We start from the raw sequence: 27,750 nt of genomic DNA, 5'->3' as shown, positions 1-27,750 counted from the left end.
CACACAAATCCTCATTGAAGACATGGTATCATTGACCAGTGAAGGTGTACTTCACATGGTTGAGCGACATTAAAAGATGATTTACTAGAACTCCAACATATTGATATAAAAACTAAGTTATGCACTTATGTAAAGGCCCGCTGTGTAGCAAATGGAGTAGAAGAAGGCTCCTTATACATGCGTTTCAATGTAGGAGTGCGTGTGTGCTAAGGAAGCTAGAAGTGCGTCGACCTCAGACGAGCCATTAACAGAGCCCCTCGGGGTGCTGTTGTGACAGATGTCCAAAAAGATGTCAAGGTATATTTGTTTCCATTCTTGAAAGTCTCTAGACGTCAAACCTGGATTATCCAGAACCTTATCTATAATGGCTACTTCTCCTTCCCTGGCCTGTGGGAGAAGAAAGACAAGTAGAGTCAGTGTGGCAGTGAGCAAACAGCACAGTATGGTGGGAGTGAGGAAGCCACAGAGAGCCTGGGAAACAGGGCACACACAATAGCTGTGACATCGCTCACACATGGTAGCCTCACCCCCCAAAGTCACTCATCACCCTGCAGGACTTGGGCACTCCTCACCTTGTCCCACACCCTCAGAAAAGGTTCCTACTCCCTTCTCACCCCTTGTTCAGCTCCTGAAAAAAACAAACCTTGCGCTATTTACTACTAGCTGCTTTAATTTTCAGGATCAGTTTCATGCTGCCAAGCACCATCTGTTTGCTCTTCTTGATCAGCATGAGAAATACTGTGTTTGTGCGTGGGATGAAGACAGATGGCCTCTCACCCACCAGCAGAGCTAAGCCTTTTTTACCAGGCCTGTCATGGGGACACCTGAGCAAATGCCTCTGCTAGGAGCATTCAGCTTAGCAGCATCCTCACCAGAGATCCAGTGCCTGCTGTGGGGTGGCTGGCTGCTACCTCCTTCTACCACAGTAGTGGTAAGCAGAATGCAGGTATGGGTAAAATCTAACACAGCTGTTGGCACCTCCCCACTTGTCATGGAGGCAGGGGATGTGGATGTATGGATGTATCCTAATCACTGGCTGGTGATGAGTTTATTGAGAGATGACAAGCTGCCAGCATGAGTCAGAGCAAGCCTCAAATACACACATAGCCACTCACTGCTTCTATCAGCATGGGAAGACAGATGCACCAGCCTTGAGCCTGAAGGAACAGGCAGGCTCCAGCACTTCTCCTCTGTGTAGGCATGGTCTGGTCACCATCAGCTTCTCCTCTATCCTCCATGCCAGATAGATTTCATAGACCTCAGTTCTAACTTACATTTGCCATATTTATACCGTGGATGTGATAAATCTTCCTAGGGAGCATGTTAAAGGGAAGTATCCAGTAGTGTCAGCCTACATTGGTGGAATAGTTATCAGAAGGGTCAGAGATGCCACAAACAAGTAGCATGTTTAAAAGTATATTTTTCATGCTTTGTAATCAGTAGCTAATTATTGCTATATGCTAGAATACTCTATTCCAGGAACAATCATACAGCTGAGGCTGACCAGCAGAAGAGAAAGTTTGTGATATCCCAGTTAACATATATTTGCATGAATTACCACAGTGTGCTTCTTGCAGACCATGACCTGTACACACAACCCAGCACTGCCAGTCAGGTAGCTTTTTCCTGTTGAGGAGAATGGTTTTGTGGCTATGTCAGGACAGAGAGAGCAGAAGGGTCTTTCCATTGCTGATGGAGCAGAGAGCCTATGGGTGGTAAGAGCTAGAAGCAATTTAGAAGGCTGTATCAGATTACTGATCATTTAGAGGAATTGAAGGAAAATTCAGAACACTAAATCCAATGCAAGTGGATGTATTCAGGAAGGAGAATTCAATGGCATTGATAAAAAGGTGGAACAATTGATTAGTTTACAGCAGTATCTCCTGGTAAATCCTACTACCAGTATGATATCAGAGGTGGGCTAGGAAGGAGCTAGAAACAATGAGTTACCATAGTGCCACTGCAAAACAGGCACATGCCACATTGTGCTGTTTGCCATATGCAAAAAACAGCAATAATCTGTCTCTGACACTTGCTGGCATTGCACTATCAATTATTTATGTCATTCTGGTCCAAACAAGAATGGTGACTGGTTCAGAAAATATGTCTCACAGAAAGAGAATAAACAAATTATGTTTGCTTGGTCTAAAAGAAAGAAGACACAGAGAAGTGTGAAAACAGGCATCTGCTGGGTCAAAGGGATGAACTGTTTTTGGAAGACCATGGGGGGAATGCAATTCCATTTGTAGAAAACCATTAACATAATGTAACTCAGGTATCAATAAATGCTAACAAGAAAGGCAATTAAGCACAGTGATAAGCTGCTGATATGGAACAGCAGCAGGGTTGCGTAATTCCTGCAAGTATCAAGAAATATGTTTGTATATATATATGTATATTTCAGACCAGCAACTCTTAAATACTGTTGGCACAAGCAATTCCACCATAGTGCAAAAGCATAGCTTCTGTGTGAACCTCCTGTCTGCTCTGCATACCTGAGATGGCTATTATTTTGTTTCAGTTTCTCATGTTGTAAAAATCACATGGAAAGCCTGGGCACAGTGACTTTTTCTGTCAGCCTACAATCTAGCAAAGACTCACATACCCCGGTTCTCTCAGTTGCCTTTAATGAGATGATACAGTGCAAAAAGTTAAGCAAGGGAAATATTTTCTTCGGGGCTGGAGTCACATAGCATGAAAATAATATTTCTTAAATGCTTCTCTAGGTGACGGAAAACCAAATCAATTAATGCTGATAAAACTCTCTTTGATAAAAGCTGTTACAAAATCCACTGTACAATTATCTAGTGACTTAAAATGTAGTAATTTAATACAGTGAACAGAGACCCTGGGGAAATCCAGCATATTGTTTGCTGAAATCTCTAACAGTACAGATCTGAAACTGCTGTAACAAATAAAGAAGCTGACAGGGAGGACAAATTAGTTGTGCTACACTTACAATGACGATAAAAATCTTCAAATCCATCATTACCACTATCTATTTATTTAATCAATCCTACTGATTAAACACAATAATCCTACAAGTTCATGTAAAAACAAAGCACACAGTTCATTCCCAAACTCAGTAATCAGAAAAGAATAAAATATTTTGAAAGGTACTGCTTCCTCCAAAAGTCTGACTGTGCTTCACTTTAGACTTTGGCAATTATGGAGTAGATGCGTTTTTATAAATGAAAGTTTGCAGGGGTAAAAAAAGTGATTAAGGTCTCCTTCAATTTGTGTCAAATGATGTCATACGAGCTAGAGGAGGAGCTGAGATTTTATCTGGGCACAAATAAAAACAATCCCCTCCCTTTGACTCCTCTCCCAAGGCACGTTTTTCTCTGCTTCAAGAACAGTGATTATACACATCTTCCTTGCATGTTTCACAGACCACAGTCAACCTGAGCTCCAGCCACATACAATTAATCTCTGAATACAATGCTGTCAGATCCAACCCTAGGGCAGGATTTTCTTCCCTGTTATCTCACCTTTAAAGTGCTTTTCAGAATTCGCAGCTGGTGCAGTTTTTCATTGACTACTGGATCGCTACATCTCTTTATAAAAGATTTCCTATACTCCAGCTTAGTGGAAATCCGTCGGTCTCCTAAAGGAGACAGGCTGGCCTGCTCCAGGGCTCTGTACAAATCCTGCAAGGAATCTGCTGCTTTTTCCTCTATAGTTTCAACTGTAATGAGAAAAAGAGGAGGAAAAAAAAAAAAGAAACAAAAAAAGAGAGAAAAGAACAGTGTATCATTAACACAGTTATATGACAGTCTACCCAAACCCTTTACAAAATGTTTAACAAGTATAACCAGATCATAAGGAAAATATTTCAAACCTGCTAAACTTCTTGAAAAAAGAGCACTGCCACTCATTCTCTTAACTATTGCCTTCAAGAGAAAGGCATAGAAGAATGTGAAGTCTTGACCCACACTGAGAGAAGCAAAAAAGGAGAAACAGTGCAAGGTGCAGTAATCTTGCAATGCCCTAGTGTCAAAAATCCCATCTCCAGTATTAAATGCATTGGTAATTCAGTAGTTACAAGAAAAGGGAGGACTGGAGGTGTCCTAGTGAAAAAGGTGATCAGAGACCTGATCTTGGGCTGAGATCATGATATTTGTGATGCCCTTGGACGATGCTGATGCTCATGGGATCAGACGTCATTTTCCTTCCTACAGCAGTCCTTTTTGGCATGTGCTTTTGATGCTTAAGAGTGTTTTTCAATAGCCAACAATGCTGTTGCTCATAATATTTCCCTCCTATGCTATTACCTGGAGGTTTTAACAGATTACCGACAGGATATCTGAGCACGCTGTGCTTGATCTGAGTAGTGTTGAGAACATTTTAAAGGAAAATATAATTTAAAAAATAATAAAAAAAAAGTAAGTAAAAACGTATCTTCTCCAGAAACAAGTTCAAATAAAAGTTGGGGATGAAATGTTTCTCTAATATGAGCATTTGAAATACTTAATCTGCAAGGCATCAAAACATTTCAATTTTTTCATATTCCGCTTCCTCTCAAAGAAACTGATGACTGTAGAAACTTGGAAAGTGAAATGCCATGATGAGCAGAGTGATGATCATGGGAAGCCAAGCAACCCTGGGAGAGCAGCCAGCTCTGTTCCTGTTGCCACTCACACACTAGCATCCCATATATACAACAGCCATCTACTGCTGCAGACACATACATGCCTACCAGCAGCGACTCAAGACAATCTCCCTTTCAAGCCCATAGCATGCAGCACAACAACTACTCACCTCTCAGGCTCAAGCAAAAACTCTAGAAACCAACATCTCCAGATCCCATCACAAAAAGTATTTGCAGTCATATAGATCTTAACACAAGTGAAGAATTTTGAAGCCAGCAATTAATCTCGATATATCTCCCATCTGTTTATTTATTTGTCCTTTTTTGGGGTCTGTTTTTAAAGCTTTCATATTTTCTTAAAGGTGTATAGACATAAAGAAGGTTTAGAGGCTGTTTACTGACAAATGTGTTGGGTTCATTCAGTTGATATATCTTTGTTTATCACTGCATGGCCAAGAAGAATGTAAAGAAAAATAGAAATGAGATGCATCTCTGTCTGGTTCTTTCTTATTAACACATCTAATGTGTTAATAGGTAAAGCATTCAACATATTGGTTAAGATTCTCCACAGTTTTGATTTTTATGCTGTCTTAAAAATTCCCTGTAGCAATGAGAGAATTGATGTTTGGGATATTTCTGTCAGTAATCTCTGAACTTTGAAGTCTACCAGTCTGAAGCTGGCAGGGTCTGAAAGGGAGGGATTTTCTAAAATGAAAAAAAAAACAACCCCAGAACAAAAAAAGACACCTAGTTTTGACAGGGGAGTGTCTTACATCTGCTTCACTCTTTCTCTTATTCTTACTTTTTACAAAAAGCAAAAGAGATCTTGTCTCTTCCCCATCAGCATAACCATGTTGTCTCCTCTGAGGATTAGTGCAGGAAAAGCTTGCTGAAGGAGCAAGCCAGTGCTTTGTCTCTACGTTATTTTAATTGAACTTGCTAGGGTTATAGGAGCCTGGACCAGCAACTGGCCACCACATCCAGGCTTGCCACTGAAAACCCCTGTCTATCTAAAAAATGAAAGGTCCCCCCTACAGCCAAAGACAAAGTTTGTGTTCAAACCCAAGGTTGCATCTGGAGTGACAAGCACTTTCAGTGAACCTGGGAAGTGGTATGGCCTCTATAGATGCAAACGCCAGACTGTGGGGCCTGGGCTGGCCCCCACCCCATGCCACCCATCAGCCTGGAGGCCTGCCCTGGCTGGTGCTCCTTGGGACTCCCCTCTGGCCTGATGTCTGCTACTAAGCAGATGGGCTGCGTATGGGAAGGGGACCAGCTCTGAACTGTCAAGGGAACACACTGCAGGATGCTACAGGGGCATGATGTGGGCAGGATTAAGCAGCAGCCTTGCTGCCCTCTCATAACACTGACTGAAAGGTCTCCAAAACACAGCCATGCTTCACCTCCACTCACTGGGGCTGCCTTCTCCCAGGTTCTGTCACCACTGTGCTGTAGTTACAGGCAGTGCGGACAAGAAGGAACAGGATTTGCTGTGAAGGCAAGAGCAGGGAAGACAGAGAGCAGATCCCTGCTTTTAAGTGCCTCTCTGCTGCTGATGCTTGGGAAGCTGAAGCAGAGCAAGAGCCTGCCTCAGTCCACCCACGGTTGTGATGAGGGTGGTGGGCGTCACAATAACACACGCCAAGTGCTTAATTTTTTCCAGAGGAACACTGAATGCGAGGATGCTGCTGCTCTCAGTGGCTGGAGTAGGCCCTCAGTAGGCGACAATGAGATTATAGACAAATCTCCCCTCCTTCACCCTTCTGCTAAAGGCTTTGATTGATTTCCTGTGGGTGTTGGTGAAACCCTTCATGCCATAAGAGAATTGAGATACCTGATGAGACATACAGCTGAGATTTAAAAGCATGTTTTTGCCTTTTTTTTCTTCTTAATTTGTTATACCTTTACGCCAGTTATATGCTATTACAGCAGGGCTTTCCTCATAAGGGGAAATAAGGCCTCACAGAACGCCGTCTTTAAACAGAAAACGTAACCTGATGTGATTTACAGATGACCTCAGAAGAGCAGCCAGTGCAGCAGGTGGTTATTCACCCTGATCTGGCTGCTGAGCCATAGGCTGTGTCCTTCTAGCCACCTTGCTTCTTTGAATACAAAGAAACATGGTTGTTCCACATACTGCTATAAACTAGGGTCTCTTTCTGAAGCAATACTTTGCCCCTTGCTTGACCTAAGCCTTGAACAACTCTGTAACCTTGGGGCAGAAAGGAAGTTGCATAAACTCAGCAGCACACAGGATCGAAATTCAGAACCACATCTTCCAACTACAAGAATATACAGGTACTACATTTTGAAATAACAAAACTTCTGCTCTGTCTTCAATGGAAGCTAAAACCTTTTGCATTAAATTCAGGAGCTGAAAAAGAGCTCTAGTCTGTTAATTAGACTATTAAATTCTAGTAAATGCTGTGTTGTTATTATTCTTTTTTTTACTGTATTGCTTCCACTATGGAATAGTTTCAAAACTTCTACATTGTCCTCACTTCTTAAAGTACTATGAATATTTTTATCTACTTTCACATTTCTGCAGAGGAGGAAACTAGAGACTGTAGCTGAGAGGGTGAAATTGTAGGAGGTCAAGAACAGTTTGAGGTTTGTGGCATTCACGAAAGACTGGTAGGATTTTTGCACTGTGCTCTTTGTTTTCAGAATGACTGCCCTGAAATCTATGAGGATATCTGTGTAACCACATCCTTGCTCCACCGGGCTGTTCATCTTTTCATTATTTCCCTCTAAAAAAACAATAAGAGCAATAAATAGGAACATCAAGTACCTGAGTGGAAAGTGATCAGAGAGAAACCATTAACACCAGTATTTACATGGACCAAAAAGATGATGGGTTTATGTAAACTAATGATTCAGGAAGATGATCCTCAACTAGGCCCCGCTGTAACCCAGCTGGCTAATGCATCTGGACACAGGTAATATCTAGGCTTACATTTCTCACAAATCTGCTTTAAATTGACATTTCCAGTGGAAGTTAAAGCACTACCGTGCCTCCCTTTCCCTGAAAAATCTCAAGCCACTGAAAGCTTGGGTGGTATCTCCCTTTCAGTGAGGTACCAGCAGAGCCAGTGGTTGCAGCTGGGGCTACAAGAGCACACAGCTGCCCAGGAAAGAACCCTACAGCACAATTAATCACAAGCTTTGTCACCTGCTGTGCTGTCAAAGGCAGATTCTTCAAGGGATGTAGCTCTCCATTATAGGCCTTCCCAGACTCCTTCTATTATCTTCGGGCTCCTCATCCTAACTTACAGACACAGTTGTTGCTCTGACGGCTTTCTCCATTTTTCTGCTATTCTCGTTGCTATTCATCACTTTCACAGTTTAGTGACACACTTTCCTCTGTGTAACTCCTTGCACACACGCCCACTGTTGTACTTTCAATTAGCCCTGCATTTGAACAAAATTACCGCCCTCTGCAAATCCTGAGAAAGCAAAGCTGCTGCAAAGTCTGTGATGTGCAAACAGGCTGAAATCCCCCGTCTCTACTAAAACCCACACCCCCATTTTCATTCCTTTTGGGGCACTCACTGGCTCTGAAAGGGGAAGCAGCTCAGCTTGGCTCCCCAGGATCTTAAGGAGGTAAGTTTGTTAGAAGACAGCGTTAATCACATTATAAACTATATACTAATTTCCTGCTAAAAATCTCAGAGGATTTGCTTCCAGCTTTAACGTTACACCTTTCCACTTCACCTCTCTCACCTGCTTGAAGCCTCCTGAGACTTTTGGGGGCTGCCAGTTAGCTATTCAACAAAACTGAGGATATCCCCAGTCTCTGGGATGTGGTCCCAGGCACTGTTACTATCTCACACAGAAGTACAAATTCCTGTTTCTTGTGTTTGTTTGTTTTTCAGGAAAAGGTAGAAGGGACGTGCCTGCATTTAAAGCAAGAAAGTAAAAAGATAGAAAGAATAGGTGTGAGTGTTAGCTCTGTTGGAGGAGAGACAAGAGTCTCAAAAGAATTTGTTCCTGGTTTCTCAGTACCCAGCTGAAATGCATCTTTGCTGCTGTTCAGGTTAATCACTAGATTCTGAACTGCACAAGGGGGAAACACATCCTAATGCTTATGGTGCAAAGAAACAGGAATTATGGTCATTTATTACACCACTTGGGTAGGTGGCAGGGAGACAAAGCTAGGTATTTGCTTTCCCCCTCTCTACATGATCAAAGGAAAACAGTGGTGAAACCACTGGCAGATGGAGCTTCACAAGGAGGCTGCATGTGGTGCAACAAGTATGCCCTGATCGTATGTGTGGGGACCACAGTGACAAGGGAGATCAGCTCCTGCTAGGAGAGCACCAGCAACCACATCCCAGTGTCTGAGTATGGCACAGTGTGCAGGAGTGACAGGAGTGTGGCAGGAGGGACCAGGAGAGAGGTAAGACAGGTCTGCATGGAGGCCAGCTGCTGCTCATCTGCTCTGAGCCACGAGGGGCAGATTTCAGAAGATTTCCCTGCTACAGTGCAAATTGAAACCTGTGTCTTCTCTAACTCTGCATCATGGCAAAGTCAAGACCTGACTGGGTATGTGAGTATGTACAGATAGAAGTATATATAAAAATGTATATGTATAAATCTATTAATGAGAGCTTTCCGTGAATGAAGAAAAGAGTAAGCAAGCTGAAGAAATGCGTAAGAAAAGCTATGGCTTTAATGTGCAGCACTTGGCCTTTACAGACCTCTTTGTTCAAGGAAGGGAAGAACCGTGTTTAAAATCAAGCTTTTTGTTCAGTGAAGTGGAGGATCAGAAAGCTAGTATTAAATTTAAGTTTTATGCCATCTTTTCCTCTAAAGAGGCGGTACTTTTTGGTTACCAGCTAGCTGTATATGGCGTCTAACTCCTCCTTTTAGGTAAACCTGTTGGCAAAGAGGTCCCTGGAGGGCTCCCTCGCTGAGGGTACCAGCCCAAGCTAGCTCTGTTTTATGCTGGTGCTCCCCAATGGGTTCCCCAATGGAGCACTGTGGCTGCCTTTCACCTGCACAATCACATGCTCGTTTCCTGAAATAAAGTGAACAGTGCAGGCAAGTGGAAAGCCCACCTCCCACAGGATAGATTTGAGAAGATATTTCAGGCTATTTCCACACAAGTGGAATCAGTAGCAGTTAGACACCATAATCACTTCTAAAGGATCTGACCCTAGCCTTTGTAAGGCCTGAGAGATACTCGACCAGTTGCTACAGCATCAGAGGTCTAGTTCTTTTCTTGAAACGTTTATGACACTGTTCTTTCTGGATCCGTAGATCCCTGTGAATCTCTCTTCTCCTCTTAGGTCACCTCTCTGGTGACTGAACAAAGGGCTGCCTGCTCCTCGTCCTTGAGGGCCTTGCCCTCGTGAGCTGCTAGTGGCTGCAGATGGTATTCAGTGGGTGGAAGCACAACACTTGGACTGGCCTTGCTGCAAGCCCACGTCAGACACTGCTCTTCAGTTCTCCATGCAAATGGAATTGGTTATTAAAAGTGGCTAATGCCACATTTTAAAATTACCAGGAGCCATGAGGTTCCTCCCTGCAGATCTGCACTGTTGTGATGACACCAACCTTCAGGTGTTTTCAGCATCCACTTAGCAACAAAGTACAGGTGCCAGCAAATGGGTTTTTATGTTAGTGGGAAGGGAAAACACAGTGGGAGTAATGAGCTCACTCTATTTGTGAAGTCTCTTGACAGCTCTTATACATCTCAAATCAGGATCAGGAGGAACTTCTCGTGTGCTCCCTGCCCTGCTGTTTCATGAGGTTATATTGGTAGGCCATGATTTCAGAGAGGGCATAAGAATGAGGCTGAAATAACTCGATGTAACTGAGAACTCTAATCGGTGGCAGAACTTTGTGTCAGCAGTGTTAGAATTGCATCCTTTGGTATTTCTCACAATGCTCTACTCATTAAGTTGCCTACAAAGAAATCATTTTAACCATCATCCAATGAACAGATTTTACTGACTGTTTGAGAGAATTTTATCACAACGGAAGTGGGTATCTTGACATTTTCCTTTGCCACAGATTGATATAAGCACTGTTTATCACAAGCTACCAATATCAAGATGAAATAAAGCAATTGCACTTTGGTGGTATGCTTCCCCTTAGTCCCATCAGTTCAGAAACAATGAAAAACTTATTGTAGTTATGAAGTAAGCAAGATCTGAAGCAGAGTCGATAAACTGCTATACTTCTGGGGATGCTGTGACTTTTAAACAGGATGAGGCTGTCCCTATGGATCCATCCCGCAAGCAATATATGGAAGCAATTACTCCATCAGGAGAATATTTTTTCACGAACCTAAGTTGTTACAGCACGCAAAGTTGTGAAAGGTTAAGTGACAAATGGTATGGACCCGGCAACATTACTCACCGCTCAAAATCAAGCGACAGTCATGCTTGCTCAACAGCAATACCTGTCACTGCTGATGGCCTTGGTACCTGAAAGTCAGCCTGAACAGAAGCAGCAGTGTTCCTGGTGAGCAATATCCACTGAGAAAACGAACACTACTTCAGGCTGCATCCCAGGTTTGCTTATTTGGATGAAAATGTAAAACTGAGTGAAATTTTCAAAAGCATTTGCATTACCCAGGAGTATAAATCCCAATTTTAACATGAAAGAAATGTGGTAAATGTGTGTGGGCAGGAACTAGTGTCTTTTAACCACCAGCTCAGTTACCTCCATATCACATGGCAGCCAGCTGGGGAAGCAGCTCCCGAGGCACTTGTGAAGGGGGCCCGAAATACTTTGGAAGATGTTATCCCAGAAGATGTCTTATTTATTCAGATATTCAGATTTCTCATGGGATTTATAATTGCACATGTTGTGGTAGCTGCACTGATCAGATCCCAGACTAATGAATCTGCACCCTGATTTACAAATTTATTTAAAGCACGGCACTACAAGATATTAAGCACCACCTCCAGCTGCTGAATGCCCATCACACCACTACGGTTTGTAAGCACTGAACAGAATTCAGTCCCTGCCCAGTACCTTTGAGAATAAATGCTATATGTTCAGTAATTGCAGGAGAAAGGCAGTGCCACGTGGCTTTTCTAGTCGTCGCTTGTCATCATGTGTTATAATGCCCAATGAACTTGTGAACATACAGGCACCTTAACGTGAACTTTCTCTCAAAACTGACATGACAGCCATCACATAAGAAAGGTCTATCCCCCATCCGTTAGGAAGAATGTGTCTGAACATAAAAGAAATGAAAAAGAAGGAAGTGACCATCAGCCCTTACAAACAATGGCAAAGCTGAGAGGTTGCTGGCTTATTTCCTTTATTAAGCCCAAAATAACACCTTCAAAAATCCTGACTTCATGAATAAATCAAATGCCTTCATTAAAGAAACATTTCTGCCATTTTCTATACTTTATTTTAAGGCATACAGAAAAAAATATTTAACAAATGTGTATGCAATTAAATGCCAGGGACTGCTAATTACAGCCCTCTTGAATGCCTCTGCAAAACAATGATACTCAATACAATATGTTAGAAAGGGCGGGGAAAAGAAAGAGGAAGCTGAAGACAATCTAATTCATGTTAGTGCAGATATATGCTTGCCTGTGGCTACAGGCTGCAAACAAGCCATCAGCATAACCCAGAATGGCAGCCAGAGGATACTTTAGATTTGCATCTTTGCTTCTGCTTCACTAATTCATTTCCAAAAAACATTTCATCTGCTAACTAATTATGGAGTTTAATGACAGAAGGTGAAGGATTGGCTCAGGTTTCAGGCCATTCCAGCAGAGTTTTAATGATACATCACATCCTCCAGGTTGCAGAATCTTTATGTGCTTAGCTATGATTTATCAGCCCTGGCAGAGGCAGGTACTTCAAAGGCAACGTTATATAAAAAATAAATTCTGCCTTTGCCAAGCATTGGAAAAAGCGTTGAATTAAATTTAAAAATCAATTCCTACAGACAAGAGAGTCATAAAAACTCAGTGGGCTTGTCTATTTGGCCAACAGGCAAAAAATCATGAAAGTACAATTTTGTAATCGATAATAGCAATACACTGTATGTTTTTGATTGGAAAAAAATTAAAGATGCCAAAACAACATTGATAAATACTTAGGCTGATTTGTGACAGTCTCATTAAGCAGAAACACAACATGCATTTTGATGAATTTCCAACTAGTTTATGTAATACTATACTTTTTATTTTTTCAAAAAAGAATATTAAAACTATTATAAGCTTTGTCACCTGCTGTAAGGCAGAATGATGTATTTTATTCACTGCACATTTCATTTGTGAGGCAAAAAAGCATAATTTACTTCTTTATAAAAGGGAAATATATATAACTATATATATATAATTTTATTGGTATTAACATAATGCAATACCATACATTGAGCAAACAGAAAACATTTCAAAATACATTTTTAAAAGTATCTCCCCGTAAGATAGTATGAAATATCAAGTAATTAGCATTAACATTATTACAATACACCCTTAGCCAAATATATTAAGGAAAATCCACATTCTAACCACAGAGATAGAGGCAAACATCAACCCATAGGGGACTCAGAACATAATGATAAATACAATATCTGAATCTACTTTGAGTGACATCCAGACGAATACTGGCCCCAAAACAGCCCTCTGGAGTCAGGGTGTTATACAGAGAATACTTTGTGCCTGCTTCTCCAGGCAGCATCACTCACATGTTTAACTCCTAGAAGATAGAGAGGAACTGAAGAGTTTATCTGCAGAGTGTAAGAAATCTCAGCGTGAGGTATCTTCTCCATCATCATCCAAACCAGTGTCAGTGTACCCTCTGGTAATGCGTTACAAATCATTAGAGAAATAGAAGTCTCTGAGAGGTCTGCGCACACCTTCACTTGACAGAATACACTTAGTTTAGCATGATACAGTAAAGTAGCATCCTTCACATTAGTGAAGGACGTTTAAATGGCACAATCTGTCTGGTTGGCCTGAATGGATTCACTGCAGTTCAGTAAAAGCAACAGGATTTTAGCGTTATCACGGCCGAATCCCTCTTTAATTCCTCGAGGTCTGCAGAACAAAACTGAGTGACATCAAAGCCCTTCCCCTGTCAAGACCCTCTTCCCTTCCATTCTCCCATGCGGGGCAGTATTTTCTGCAAATGTGCTCCGTGTAGACTGGATCTGACCTTGTGCCTAGTCCCATTGTGGAAAGGGTGCATTCTTCAAAAGATTGGCCATGCCCTTGACACCTTCCTGGAGGCCTCATATCCAGGCATGTGGTTGTCTACGCTTTAACAGGTCTAGTCTCTTTTATAAACACCAATGTTATTCAAGAAGAATTGACTTTCTGAACAGAGGCCATTAGGTATCTTGCAAGAGGTTGAAGTTGAGTCTCCGTCGTGCCAATTCGCTAATGATAAGTTTATCAACCTTTGAGTCCAATCGGTTCAGTGCCAAGAGAAGTGGATCCGATTTGACATGGAGAGGTGCTATCAACTCTCGCAGTGTATTAGCCTAATATGATAAAGCAGTGATACAATATGTTGAGAGAACGGTGATGTGCCATTATTTCCATATCATATTAGTATATTAGGATTACTATCATGCAAACAAGAGCAAATAGCAAATCTGGCATACAGTTGCAGCACGACAGAGCTTTTCAAATCTGCATGCAGGTATGCTTGTTGAGGACAGATACACGGCACTGTTTTGGTATGACATCTTGCTCCTTCAAAAGAACTACTTAGGGCAGAAAGTTACATACTCGCTTTTTGTGGATACATTTGGAGGAAAACAACAGCAACAACAAAAAACACAAACCAACCAAACAGAACAGAACAAAGACTAATTAAAAAAAAAAAAAAAAAAGCAAGAGAAAATACAGATCCTAACCAACTTGAGTTAGTTTCCTCTGTACTTTAAAGACATGAGCTCATTTGGAAACACTGCAAAAAGGTCACATGAATGAGAAGAAAGAAAGCCAAGTATGTGCCCCAAATCCACCAAACATGCTACGAGCACAGAAAAATATCCTGCCAGCAGCTTATGTATGAAATAGAAGAAGTGGCACGACATGATCTGTCTCTTGTTATTTTAGTTGGCAATCTAGTACTGTGACACTATGGGTGAAGGGTAAGATGCAGAGCTAGGAAATCTCATGACTTTCAAACCATGCTGACATCCAAAAGCTAGGACTTGAGAACTCACAGATCTCTGTGGACTTGTGTTAGCAAAGAAAAGAGAAAGAGAGGTGGAACAAACAGCGTGTCACTAAGTTGTTTACTGAAGAGTTTGTGCAGCCTCTGCACACGGGCAGTCTCAAAAGCCCTGCTGGTTTCAGTACATACCCTATTTTGCTGAGAATTATGCTTATTTGTAATAAAATATGTAACTTTCCATGATTCTCAAAATCCACTGTGTTTTTAGATCCCAGATAGGAAAAGCTGTGGGATGTTTTGTTGTTAAAAGAAACAAAAAACAAGCCTCACTTTGGGAAAGAGTTCACCTAGGCCAAGTATAAAGAAGTAAAGAATACATTGAATTTAATTAGTCAGAGTTGTTTATTCGTTGTTAAGGAATTTACTTTTTCAAAAGGCAGGATGAAGAAGGAAGGAAAATACCAAGCACTGCCATTTTTTTCTCTTGAGGATACCAGAAAAAGTCAAGGATAGCAAAAGAAAAACATGTCTCAGTGACAGAAAGCACCAGGTGGGAAGAATTCCAGATAGTAACTCTGGTGCCATTTGGTCCACCCCCTGCAGCAATTGGAGAATGGGTTTCCAAAGAGGTATGCTGTGAGCAATGCTGCAGAGCACAAAGGCTCCCCTGAACTTCTGAGCCTTCCTGGAAATTCTGTGTGTGTTAAGAGGGAGAGGAGGAAGAACAAGAAAGAAAATAGTTTATATAACTATGTCCTAAGAATAGCAGTCAAGAGACAATTTTACATAACTTATTATGATTTTAAATAAGGAACATTTGATTATACAACTGAAACAAAAACAACCAAGCAAACAAATAAACACAAAAGAAAAATAAACCCAAACCAACCCAAACCCAAACCCTTGAGAAACAAAAGCCCAAGCCAGCACATAGCAGGACTGATGGAGTTGTGAAGAAAGGAAGAGGCTCAGTGGACTGCAAAAGGGAATACTTTCACATTTTAGCCTGTTTTGCAACAGTAACAGTTACAAGCGTTTAAAGTGACAGTCTTGGATTTGCTTGGAAAATGGCACTAAGAGGATCCTGCAGCCACATAGATGCTGCTTCTGTGGCTTCAGGAGATCCTGGTGTCTCATGGTTGCTGTTCCTATAACTTCAGCTCTAAAAACTCAGTACGTTTGGTTTCCTGTAGGAAGGTAGATTTAGGCAAAAGAAACTCCCCTTTTCATGAAGCAAGGTGGCTATGAAATAAATGAGGTGTTTGCACTAGGATGTTACCAAGCAGATATCTCAACCCTGCTCTTCCACATGTCCTGCTGAAGCTGGTTGAAGGATGTACGTAAGAACTACACTACCTTCACTGGCTGGTGGGACAGGATGTTTTTTTTATGTATCTACAATCCAGATACATTTTGCATTAGAAGATGACTGTTCCTGAAAGAAATTCTGCTGATAAGACATAGTTTTGAAAAGGCTGTTCAGTAATATTGCTAAGATCTTTGCAGCATAATTGTTAAACACAACTGATTTTACTGTGTCTCAGTTTGGATTAGGCACAATGTACATTAACAAGCCTTTCATTAGGACCTCTTAGGATAAGTAGCAGCAGACACAAGCCTGTTTATCTGAAGGTGAATATAATCAACAGCCACACTTAGGGTTTTCTAAATAGATTTTCTTATTATTTTTACTCTTACAGAAAGCAACTGTACAATATTTCTATTAGGGTAGATGCACATTTAAGAAATTCTGCTTTTTGGTGGAAACGTGATATTTCCTTATGATTTTAAAACACTCATTTTACTTTCATAGATTAGCAAAATGATTTCAGTAAAAAAAAAACAACTCCATCATAAGTTCATAAGGTTGGAAAGGACCTATAAGATCATCTAGTCCAACCATCCTCCTATCACTATCTCTACCCAACTACTAAATTAAATCCTTTAGCACCTCATCTAAATGCTTCTTGAACAGCGCTAGGGATGGTGCCTCAACCACCTCCCTAGGCAGGCCATTCCAGTGCCTGACCACTCTTTCAGAAAAGAAATGCTTCCTCAGGTCTAATCTAAATCTTCCCCGGCGCAACTTGTGGCCATTCCCTCTCATCCTGTCGTTATTTATCAGGGAGAAGAGGCCCACCCCCTCCTCACCACAACCCCCCTTCAGGAAGTGGTAGAGTGCAATAAGGTCTCCTCTGAGCCTCCTCTTCTCCAGACTGAACAATCCCAGCTCCCTCAGCCGCTCCTCATAAGACTTGTGCTCCAGACCCCTCACCAGTTTTGTTGCCCTTCTCTGAACACACTCCAGGGCCTCAATGTCCTTCTTGTAGTGAGGGGCCCAAAACTGAACACAGTACTCGAGGTGCGGCCGTACCAGAGCTGAGTACAGGGGGATGATCACCTCCCTGCTCCTGCTGGCTACACATGGTTCCCCTCCCAGCCTAGAGTTTTTCTAGGTTTGTTTTAAAGGAGAACAAGTACAAATAACAAAAAACAAGTAATGCGACTTTGGATGGATACTTATCAACACTACAATTTATGAAACTCAAGAGACTTGCTCTCATTAACATACAAAAAAATGAATACAACCCTATGAAAAAAATGAAGTGATAACATTGCATTTATTAATTAATTCTTGTTTGTATTATGAGAAGAGCTTCAAGACAAAGGATGTTCTCAGAGAAGCTGTAGTAAAAAATCATGCCTGCTATAAATTGTCACATATATCTTCAGCAAATACAATAAGATGTGAGGGCATTTATGTCTTAGCAAACCTGTAGCAATGGGAGGCCCTTTACCCATCAGAAGTTAAGTGAGAGAGTACATCAAGGCAGGGAACAACCCAAACAAGAACAAGGGGCTCTGCAAGCCTCTACAGCCATGCCAACATGTCTCAAAACTCAAGAAAAATGCATGAGTAGGGGAGGAGAAAGTTCTCACTTGGGAGAAATATTTGAGCCGCAGTCAATAATGTCTTAAAATGGCTCCCACGAAAGACCTACATAAGGAAAGAGGCATGGAAGGTGAACCAACTATTTATTTCCTTCTGTTTGAGACCTGTTTTTAAATAATGGAGGCAGATCAGCAGTCACTAATGAGATATAATTTCAGTTAGGGTTTTCACTTTAATTTTTTAAAGAATGTGCACACCATTTTACCGCTGCCACTTGAGAAGACAATTTCTTACAGAATCATAAAATGGCATGGGTTGGAAGGGACCTCAAAAATCAGCTAGTTCCAACCTCTCTGCCATGGGCAGGATTGCCAGCTGCTATATCAAGCACTAGATCAGGCTACCCGTGGCCCCACCCAACCTGGCCTTGAACATCTCCAGGGATGGGGTATCCACAATGTCCCTGAGAAGTCTGTTCCAGTGCCTCACCACGCTCTCTATGAACACTGTTATGAGCAAACATTCTTATGAATGTTCACATTATTTATTTTGTCTAAACTGAGTACAAGATGTCTAGTTATAACATGATAGGTTGATGGTAGATTTGCTTTTCGGAGAAGGGTTTGGTTAAATGATAGCAGATTACAAGCTTTTGAAGTAAGCACTGTAGTTTTTGGAAAAAGAAGTCATACTTCCCATCTATAGAGCCAATTAAACTGTTACAGTGTTTGTACTCTCTTTGCTTTCCTTCATCTGTATCCAATTTCGTGTACAAATTTATTCATCTGCCTATATATGCATAAGAGAAGCAAAAGAACTTTGACAAGAAGCTCCTAACTAGGGCCTATCTAGTCCAGCAATGAGGCATGTCTGATTCTGTGAATTCCCTTGAAGGTAAATATTACACTTGAGTTATCAGGCTCTGAACAGGGGATGAATTCAAACACTGGGAGGGAACCATCCCTCCCCCTTTACCATAGACTGCTACTTGGCTGCTTCTGCTGTAAGTCCAGTGGCAGCTACTGGGATGCTATGAGGTCTGGGATGTGGCTAGATGTTGTTTGACTCCCCTAGAGGAATGCTGGCTGATTTACAAACTATACCTTGATCAGCAGAGGAGAGCAATTAGAGCCTTCAGGACTGCTTGGGTCACAGAAAGAGTGCCATGCAGAGGGCTGGGATGGCACATCAGTGCAGCCCCCTGGCGCTATGCTCCAAAGCAATACATCTGCCAGTTGTCATGTGAGAAGCAAAGTTAGATGTGGGAGGCAGTAATGGAAGTCACTCAGAACTCTGCTGGAGACTTGAGTTACTGCAGTGAAGGGAACTACATGAAGCACAGCTAACACTGAAATATGCAATCTACAGGTAGCAAGTTTCATTTTCCTGGCACTACTGTATAGGCTTTAGTGTCCCTTGTGTCTCCACTGAGCTAAAAGTGACAACTAAAGAACACCAGGAGCACAAACTGTACAAGAAAGCACCATGATGAGAAAGCAAGATTTGGGAGCAGGGAGGACAGGTGGCATGCCAAAGCACATACAGCCTCCAGCAGTGAGTGGTTCCTGCCTGAGCACTGCTCTCAGCCTTGGGAGCAGAAGGCAGCACAGGAAATGACAGGGTTCTCATCTGCAGGGTATTTTTTTCCCATTCAACATACTATTTCTGAAGGTGCAAATGCACCCTTGCTCTCCCAATATACATTTTATACACTACAGTTACAGCTAAATAACCCTCTACCCACTCAGTACTAATGAACTAAAAAAAAAAAGAAAAGAAAAAAGAACAATCCATAAAACTCAACACATCAACACAAAACAAGCAAAAACCCAATAGTGTTAAAATGAAGGGCAGATGGAGAACAGAAAATTCATAGCTAAGGTTGTCTTTCACATTACAGCACTGCACCACTAATATATCTACATGATCTTGTCTGAAGCTTTGCACTGTGTACACTGCGTCCTATCTAGGTCATCTCACATGCATTAAAGATCTATAAGCCCTCTATACTCACGATGTTTTTCCCAAATTCCTGTAAGCCTTGCACTTGGGAACAGCACCATACGGTGGTGCTTCATTCAAAGCATTCTCAATGCTCTGCAAAGGTCTGAGACAAGCAGCCATGGACCTGGATGCTGGTGGACACATTTCTCAAACATTTATAAACTGCCTTTCTTCACTATTTCCTGCCTTCCTCACACTGGTATGTCAAAGAAGTTTACATAATGTACATGCATTTGTTTACCTGTGCTATTTCTGCAAGTGACAGGAGGTTTTTCAACTGTATCACCAGACTGTGTATTGTTTACTGTTTCTTTATGGAGGTTTTATTAAGTGATCAAGTTCCAACTTAAGTGACAAATAAGGATGATACCAGCATTGGTTGCAAAGTATCAAATGAATTAGTGCCACTCACCCATAGAGGCCCCATTTTTGGCTCTCCCTCTGGTGTGTGTGTTTTTCTTGTGCCAATGTGCCAAATGTGCCAAATCACTGATTCATACTATATTATGTTCCTATGAATTCTGCCCATATTATGTCCTTCCATAGTAGATATATTTCACAGTTCTTCTTGTTCTGTATAGGTCTCTTTCAAATCCTGTAAAACTCATTTGTTTTGTTACTGGGGTCTTACTGGAGTGATAGTCCACAGCTCCAAGGCAAAGCAGCCTGAGCTGTGGCTCTGTCAGAAGTCACTAATTATTTTTGTAGAATACTTTCTGTCATTACTGTTGTAAACCAACACAAACCATTGCTTGCAGACATAGGACATCCTCTAATTTGGGACAAAAACAAGTGAGACTATATAAAATTACAAAAAAAAATAAATCCATTGTTATGAAAATAAAAAAAGAAAAACATGCTTCATTCTTTTAGAAAGGGGAAAAAGGCACGTGGTTGAAAAATCATGGTCAGATGATAAAAAGGATCTGGCTAAGCATCTTACAAAATAAAGTAATGTACATACTTTCATATATGTTTGGAGGATGGAAGATATAATCAGGAGTTAAGTGTCCCGATGCCGAGTTCATGAATTCTGTGAATGTTATTCAAATTTCTGTATATTGACATTTAAACTTCTGCATTACACTGGAAACACAGAATCATAGAATGGTTTGGGTTGGAAGGGACCTTTGAGATCATCTAGTTCCAACTCTCCTGCTATAGACAGGGACATCTCCCTCTAGACCAGGCTGCTCACAGCCCCATCCAGCGTGGCCTTGAATGCTTCCAGGGAGGGGACAGTCACAACCTAATTGGGCAACAAATAACTTACATGTTTCTATGGGACCAGCCTCGTCCAATAGAAGTCAATTTTGTACTCAAAACATGTGCACCATTACGTATGCACTGAGAGGCGAGATTCCTTCTGACCCAGTTTTAGTACTATCATAAGTTTAGTCAGGCTATGGTTGCAATGGCATGTAAAGCTGAATTAAATCTACTAAACCTCCTACATGGTTTATACTGGGAACTGAAGCAGACACTGTAGATCCAATTTGTCATCCAGTGAAAGAGTTAACTGTACATTAAAAAAAAAAAAAGTGCATTTTGCTTTCAAACTAATGCATTGGACTTCAATATTGAAAAAAAATAAAAATAAAAAGAAATAAATCATGTACTTCCTTTAAAAAAAAATCCATTTTTTTTTTCAGTATGAAATACTCAAAAAGTGGGTCTAGTGAGTGGCAACTCTGCCCATGGCAAGGGACTTGGAACTAGATGGCCTTTAAGGTCCATTCCACCCAAGCCACTCTATGGTTCTATGAACTGGTCCCATTATAACAGACTGTTCTCTGTATCACCATTAGAAGAAGCGTATTTCTTGGAAATTTTATACACTGGTTTGCTTGGGGCTTTCAAGTGAAAAAGAAATGCCTAGAATTAATTATAACGTGTCAAATTTAAGCTTTTAACTCTGAGAAGTAGAGACCACTTAGATAAAGAACAATTTAATACATGCAGCATTGTAACCGCTCTTTATGACTGTGCGTCCCATATTGACAACAAAAATGGCGGCACGATGACAAACTCCCTTGCATGACTAAATAATGCTGGGACAGACTGCCATCTCCTCATTGTCTGCTGACATCCACAGTGCTGCTTTTCACTGTGGCCTATGATCTCTTAACAGAGTGGGTCAATAACAGAGACAGATCAGATACGTTTTATGTTATTGATGTCACCGGGTTGTTAAGGTACAATGAGCAGACCGAGCAAAACGTAGCACCTCCCTCCTCCTGCCCGTGTACTGTACTGTTGAGGCTCTCAAGGAGCTTCTGCTGCAAGTCCCAGCATGAACGCTGCTAAGGCCTGCCCAGCTAGGGGAAGCTGGGAGGCAGTCTGAGATCATTAGGCTCACACTGAAATATTTTAATCATGTTCAAAACTCACTGAAGAAGCACACACACAAAATAGTCTACATAGTTACTCATTTAGTTTGGGCATCAAACCAAGTTCTGACAAGCTCTCATTCCTCTCTGGTTGGGCTACACTGAACAGAGGCTTCTCATTCTCTCTCCTTATGCATTAAAACGTATTTGATAGTTAACTCGGCTTGCCTGACTGTTGCCAGGCAAGTCACACGATTCTGCTTCAACTATTTTTGATTCAGTTAGGTCTCTTCCAGTCTCCAGAAGTGTGTTCAGCCAAAAAAAAAAAAAAAAAGATGTTATCAGACCTAAACCACTCACTCTGAGAAGAGAAATATTGCACAAAATTAGCATATATAAAGAAATTCCTGTTAGAAACCTTGCCTCTAATTCACCTGGCTTCTGTAAAGACATGGCAGAAATCTCCTCTCCTGTTTTAAAAGAATGATTCAGCTGCTTTCTCAAGGGTTACAGTGCCCTGAAAGCCCACTGGATCAACACAGCAGTTAGCTGCTTGCTTTGCAGCAGTGAGTTCAGTACATTCTTGGGAACATAAAGTGAAGAATTTGTGATAACATTTTTCACATCTGGTGGATAAAAGAAGAATGAATTTTCATCTAGTGAATTTTATTTATTTTATGAGAATAATTATCTCTAAGTAAAAAGCTTACACAGAAGGGTTTTATGTAAGGTATCCTTATGATAAGCCAAACATTGCTACATTTTTTGCTTGTAATTGCTTGTATATTTTTAACATGCAAAAGCTATTTTCAGAGGAGCTCTGTTTTCTTTCTTAAGTATGTCTTAAGACTATTATCTTCCAAAAATGCACTCACCAGTGTAATTAGAGAAAATCATAGTTAAGCAGGGATTTCATTGAGCTAAAGGCTCCTCTTTGCAGGAGTCAAATGCCGAAAATGTCAGAAGTCCCCCAGAGTATTTCTACTATAAAGATAGCAACAAATAACACATTTTAAATTATTTTAAGTCCCTGAACATGCTACAGTGAATATTACCTCTTTAATGGGATAGCAACGCTTCACACTTGCTAAGAAAGTAATTCTATGCAGAAAACGGGAAACTAATCAAAGGAACTTTTTGTCATGTCATCTCTGTAGTCAAGCTCCTGGTTCACTCAAAATAGCACAAGGTGGCCATTCATGGCAGGGTGGAGGTGGGGGAAAGTAGACAGGAGAGGACATGACGCACTCTGAAGAAAGGCAGAATCCTGCTCCTGCCTCCCACCCTGAACAGTGGGGCCTGGGGGATCCTGGGGTAATGGAACATCTCACAAGGCCCACTGGCTGGGACACAATGGCACCCATGTTCCATTTCCCCTTTTCCTGCACAGCTTATTCCAGCAAGCACTTCTCAAAAGCTTTAGAGATGTCAAATATGTTCTTTTTTTAGGAGCACCAAAATAACATCTCAGTGGCTTTTAACTGGAAATAATAGGACTGTTTTGGCAACTGCATGGTTGCACTTGTTCTTGGTATCTCATCAGAGATTTTAGGTGACAAGAGGGGAAAAAATCTCTTTTGTTTTCTGAAAGTTTAATTGTGCTGTCCTGCATCCCCTGGGTATGCTCAAGCAAGAGCCTGAGCTGTGCTGCAGAGAAAATATTCCCAGCAATTGGTACTTTGCTTCACTTATTTGCTTGAGTGCATTTTGTCAAAACATCGTCACTAACTATGAAAATATTAGCAAGTCTACAGCCTGGAAAACAGTGAATGTTATCCAAGTAATTTCTGTTCTCATCCTACTAATGCAACCTCCCTCTTCATTGACTAATTCCTCAAGCTACTCAGTTTCCTGTATCTGCCATTAATTTCTTTCACTAACTACATCACCTTTTTTAGTTTCCTTCTCCTCAGTCTTTTATGTGAACACGCATTTCCCTTTTCATATAGCACATCAAAATGACACTCTTTTTTTTTTTTTCCTGTAAGGGGAACCACCTTATAACAAACAGTTCCTATTAATTCTTCTTTGAATTGCAAAGCCACAACTGTAGAATATTTATTCTCAGAAACAGAGAACTTGGGATATTTTTCTTCTCAGTAAATACAGAAACATTAAAATACTACATGATAATACATAACATACTGAAGGGTTTATGCTCTTCTTGTCTAAAAAAGCAATAAACAGGTAGAGATGTGAACAGCTAGATTACTGGTGGTGTGAAAGGCTCTTCCTGCAAGGTGCAACTGAACAGTCTAAAAGAGTTTAAAGCTTGATACTTATAGACAAGAGATACAATACCTAATTTCAAAAGCCATAAAACTACTTGATGGAAGAACAACCCATCAAGGATCTACAAGTAAGATGCTTTTAACTCTTCACTAGGCAAATGCTTTTAGGCACTATTCAAGGCAGGTTGTTGAAACTTGAAAATTAAACTTGAGGCTCAGAACTATACAGTTGCTCTTCAGAAGCAACCACTTGCATTTCCAGGGTTTTTGTTTGTTTTTAACTGCAAATAGCTAAGAGTCTGGGATCTGGTACAGAACTTTACAAATCAATGCTTTGGGCAATTTTTACTAAGCCCACATCTGCTGTGCAGAATGGAGAATTTAGTTCGCAATATAAAACAGTAAAAAAGCACAAGCTAAGTGAGTTCTTGATCCTGCAAGGATTACCTTTTGTTGTTGTTGTTGTTTTTAAAGAAGAAAGTAAACAAGAGAGTGACCTTGCATATATCTGATACATTGCTATGATGCAATCATTTGAAAAATTCTGTGGAAAAAGAACATTCTAAATTTAATTTCCTCAAGAGAAAGTATACAAGGAGGTAAAAATGGGCAAGAGGTTTTTTGTTGTTGTTGTTTTCCTGTTTACATTAATGGTGTGAGGGGCACCATGTCAGTACAACTACTACTAATGAAATAAAAGTCGGTGGCTATAAATTACATAATGAGACTCAGAAAATTTTCTCCATGAACTTTGTAATACAGTAAGCACATAGCCAGCTATATACTTTTTATAATTTATAATGGAGCTAGCTACAGAAACTGCTAAACATGAACAACTGCAAGAAATAATAATAATAAAAAGGACAAAATAAGAAACAAGCTTATGACTTCATCTTTTAAAATACCTACTCCACTTCAGTATGGTACAAACGAGTAAGTCATACGAAGGAAATGTCTCACCAGAGGCCTCTGCTCATGGTTTTCAAAGACATGAGTTAAGGGAGCACTGTGAGAAGGTTTTTTCAGCAAAAGCAATGCCACTTCAGCTAATCATGGGAGGAAAATACTGCAGAGTTTATGACCTAATCATGAGGTTATGCTGGATTCTCCTCCCTGGAGAATAACCTGGGCTGAGGAAATAGTTTGATGCGATGGCACAGCCCACTGGAACGTGGTCCCAACATAAAGAACATCCACTTGAATCACCTGCACAGCATGCTAAGCTGTACAGTTCTGTGAAAGAAAGGCTAACACAGCGTGATTGCATTTACAGTAGATTTTCTTGTAAGAGAAACGTGTTACTATCAAGCCAAACTGTTTTTAAAACAGGTTTTCTAATCAGGGAAAAGATTTATAACACCATCTTTTTCTAGTCTTCAGCCTCTTGCCTCCATCTCACCAAGTTACCTGCTCTTCCTGAGGCACCCTGATGTGTCCCATCTGTTCTCAACAAGCATTACAGATCTTGACCTGTGGAAAGTAATTGTCTCCTATCCTATTATGTAGGTAAGCTAAGCCTCCATCACTGTGATGGGGCCTGCTTTTCTTACTATGTTCATCTGGTTACTCTCAGCAACTTCCTCTCCCTTAGTGTCCTGGGGAGCTGTGATGTACAGGAATATGAATGGTGTCCAGGCAGCAGTATCAGAAGCACCAATTCTGAGTGAAATATTAGATGTCCCCTTCCGCTCTTGTTCTCCTCTGAGTAGGTGTCAGAAATAATACAATTGATAAAGAACTAAAATTGAGCAAATGTTACTTTCTAAAGCGACTTAAAACCTGCCTTGTCTTTCAAGAGACTTTTATATTCTTGATATAAATCCCATAATCTTGTTTAGCCACAACATGTACAAGCATAGAAAATCAGCCTTTTAGGATGGAGGAAGGCAAGATATTTTTTGATTTTCCCTAAATGTAAAAAGTATTTTGTAAAAAAAATTGTGAGTCTCACATTTTCACTTTATGAAAACCCTGAAACTTCCTTTCACTTTCTAAAAATCACTCAAAAATGAGTTGAACCAAAAATTTCAGCATTCCTTTAAACAAGGCTGCCCAACAAAACTAAAACAAATCCTGTTGGTTTATCACTTGTTTTACAACACAGATATTTTACACATACTTTCAAGACTGTGCAGAATGCTCATATAATCAAATGTCTTGATTTACTAGAGCTTGCCAAGATGCAAAGATAGCCTGTGTAAAATGTGAGATTAATGATGTCTGCTATGAGATGGCCATATGTGTGGGTAGAGTTTGTTAACTGGACTACAGACTGTTAAAAAGTGAAGTGAGCAGAAAACTTAGAAACTCTTCTTTTTTTTTTTTTAATGCATAATTATCTACATTAAAAATGAGTCTCATAATTTCGTAAACACTGTCAAAATACTGAGATTTGAATTTTAAATGTGTAGATAAAAAAACAGAAAAATTAGGAGGCCACTGTAAGAAATATTACATTAAATGCCAAGATCATACAGTAACACTAGGCAAGGCAAACAGAGTCCTCAGGGCCAATAAATAAATAAATAAACGAAATGCCCTTGGATAGCTTTTGTGGGAATGTAAAATTTAAATGGGATTTTTTTCTAGGCTCTTTACAAAGCCAGAAACAAAAGACAAAAGCTAGCTACTCTGGATGCCCCGAAAACCATTATATTAGATTTTGTACTGTAAAAGTCTGCGATGTGCTTGTTTCGATTAAAAGCTAAAAATCTCTTGAAAATAAAATTTATTTTCTCAATTAAAAGTTGAAAACAAATAGAAAATTATATTGTAGTAGGAAGGAAACAAGCAGATGAGTTTTCAGAGTAACCAGCTTAAAGCTTTTTGTAGGTTAAGTATGATTTTCATATTGGATTTCACGTGTTGACATTAGTACAGTAAAAATATCAATTTCACACCAAATGTATAAGCTATTAAATACTATCATGTGAATTCTAAAACAGACTTTGCTATTTTTGCCAGAGGAAAATAATTTTTTAGGTCTCATATTCACCAGTTCTCATGTACTCTATAATGACTGCTTTGCATACATTGGAAACACTCTGCTAGTTGAAAGCAGCCCACTGCAAGGAGCCCCTCACATCGTGAACCATGTCTGCCACTGCTGCATTCAAGCAAACTTCAGAGGCCCCTGCAAGCCAGCTGACTGCACCCAAAATTTGAATTTCATTTCACTCAGAACTGAATTTGCAATGATCCCTTATGAGTTTTATTACTTATTTAGCGTTGATGAGTAAAGAGATCAAAGCAAACTGCCTTCCTATCCAAGCACTCCCAAGGGTTCTCCAGAGCAGAAAAAGTGTTTCCTCTCTGCCTTGCAGGCTCCACACATCAGTATGGGAAATAGAATCACAGAATCATTAAGGTTGGAAAATACCACTAAGATCATCAAGTCCAACCTCAACTCATCCCACCATGCCCACTAACCATACCCCTCAGTGCCACATAACCCTTAAATGCCTCCAGGGACGGTGATTCCACCACCTCACTGTGCAGCCTGTGCCACTGTCTCACCACTCTTTCTGAGATGAAACTTATCCTAAAAACATTTTTGGTCCCCAAAGCTCCTCTGTACTCAGAGGAAAAAAC

The 27,750-nt window shown here is 40.6% G+C and overlaps 1 protein-coding gene across 3 annotated transcripts in view; it reads right to left on the bottom strand.

The window, feature by feature from the left end:
* Positions 1 to 171: 171 nt before the first annotated feature.
* Positions 172 to 27,750, bottom strand: part of CNKSR2 (connector enhancer of kinase suppressor of Ras 2) — a 204,006-nt gene continuing 176,427 nt past the window's right edge. For 2 of the 3 annotated variants that reach the window (XM_065741460.1, XM_065741461.1), the window contains 2 exons: positions 3,492 to 3,688; positions 172 to 387 (listed from right to left, as the gene is read on the bottom strand). In XM_065741460.1, the coding sequence (XP_065597532.1) occupies positions 172 to 387; positions 3,492 to 3,688 (413 nt within the window). Of the gene's footprint in view, positions 388 to 3,491; positions 3,689 to 11,851; positions 14,058 to 27,750 lie in introns of those variants that run through there. The other variant, XM_065741462.1, reaches the window with a different exon arrangement.

Source organism: Cyrtonyx montezumae, unplaced genomic scaffold (genome assembly GCF_038088225.1).
Source record: "Cyrtonyx montezumae isolate F1298 unplaced genomic scaffold, pur_monq_1.0 scaffold_3, whole genome shotgun sequence".
NCBI classification, from domain to species: Eukaryota; Metazoa; Chordata; class Aves; order Galliformes; family Odontophoridae; genus Cyrtonyx; species Cyrtonyx montezumae.
Note: the sequence above shows the minus strand (reverse complement) of the source record. Positions and strands in the feature narration are given on the sequence as shown.